Consider the following 418-nt stretch of genomic DNA (forward strand, 5'->3'; position numbering starts at 1 on the left):
CTCTCAGGGCATTGAATCCACTGGACCTCTAGAGCCTGCCACACCCCACTCAGCGCTTCAACTTCAGTACCTTGTTTTATCCTCACAACAACCTGCTGCGGTGCTAGGTATTACTATTATTCCCATTTCACAGATGTAAAAACTGAGCCTCAGAGAGGCCAGGCCCCTTCTTAACCCAAGGTTGCCTATTGGTAATAAGCAGGGACAGGTACACTCTACCCCACATGCTCCTGCTCTCTCTCAGGCTCCTCACTGGCCATTATGTTGTCACAGGCCAGCTCCGGGCTAGTGGCGGAGCTGTGTGAGGTTTTCCTGGACCCTCATTCCACCTCAGGGTCGGAGAGTAGGAGACCATGGCAACGTAGGTACCTACCCTTGGGGACAGGCACAGCCTGAGAGACAGGGGCCCCGGGCTGGC

The 418-nt window shown here is 55.0% G+C and overlaps 1 protein-coding gene across 1 annotated transcript in view; it reads right to left on the reverse strand.

The window, feature by feature from the left end:
* The window catches only part of OTOG (otogelin), a 99,970-nt gene that overhangs the window by 74,279 nt on the left and 25,273 nt on the right, over positions 1-418 (reverse strand). Inside the window, 1 exon segment of the mRNA XM_015566993.1 lies at positions 374-418. This exon segment is cut by the window's right edge and continues 28 nt beyond it. Coding sequence (XP_015422479.1) covers positions 374-418 — 45 coding nt within the window.

This window comes from Myotis davidii, unplaced genomic scaffold, assembly GCF_000327345.1.
Source record: "Myotis davidii unplaced genomic scaffold, ASM32734v1 scaffold1363, whole genome shotgun sequence".
Lineage (NCBI taxonomy): Eukaryota > Metazoa > Chordata > Mammalia > Chiroptera > Vespertilionidae > Myotis > Myotis davidii.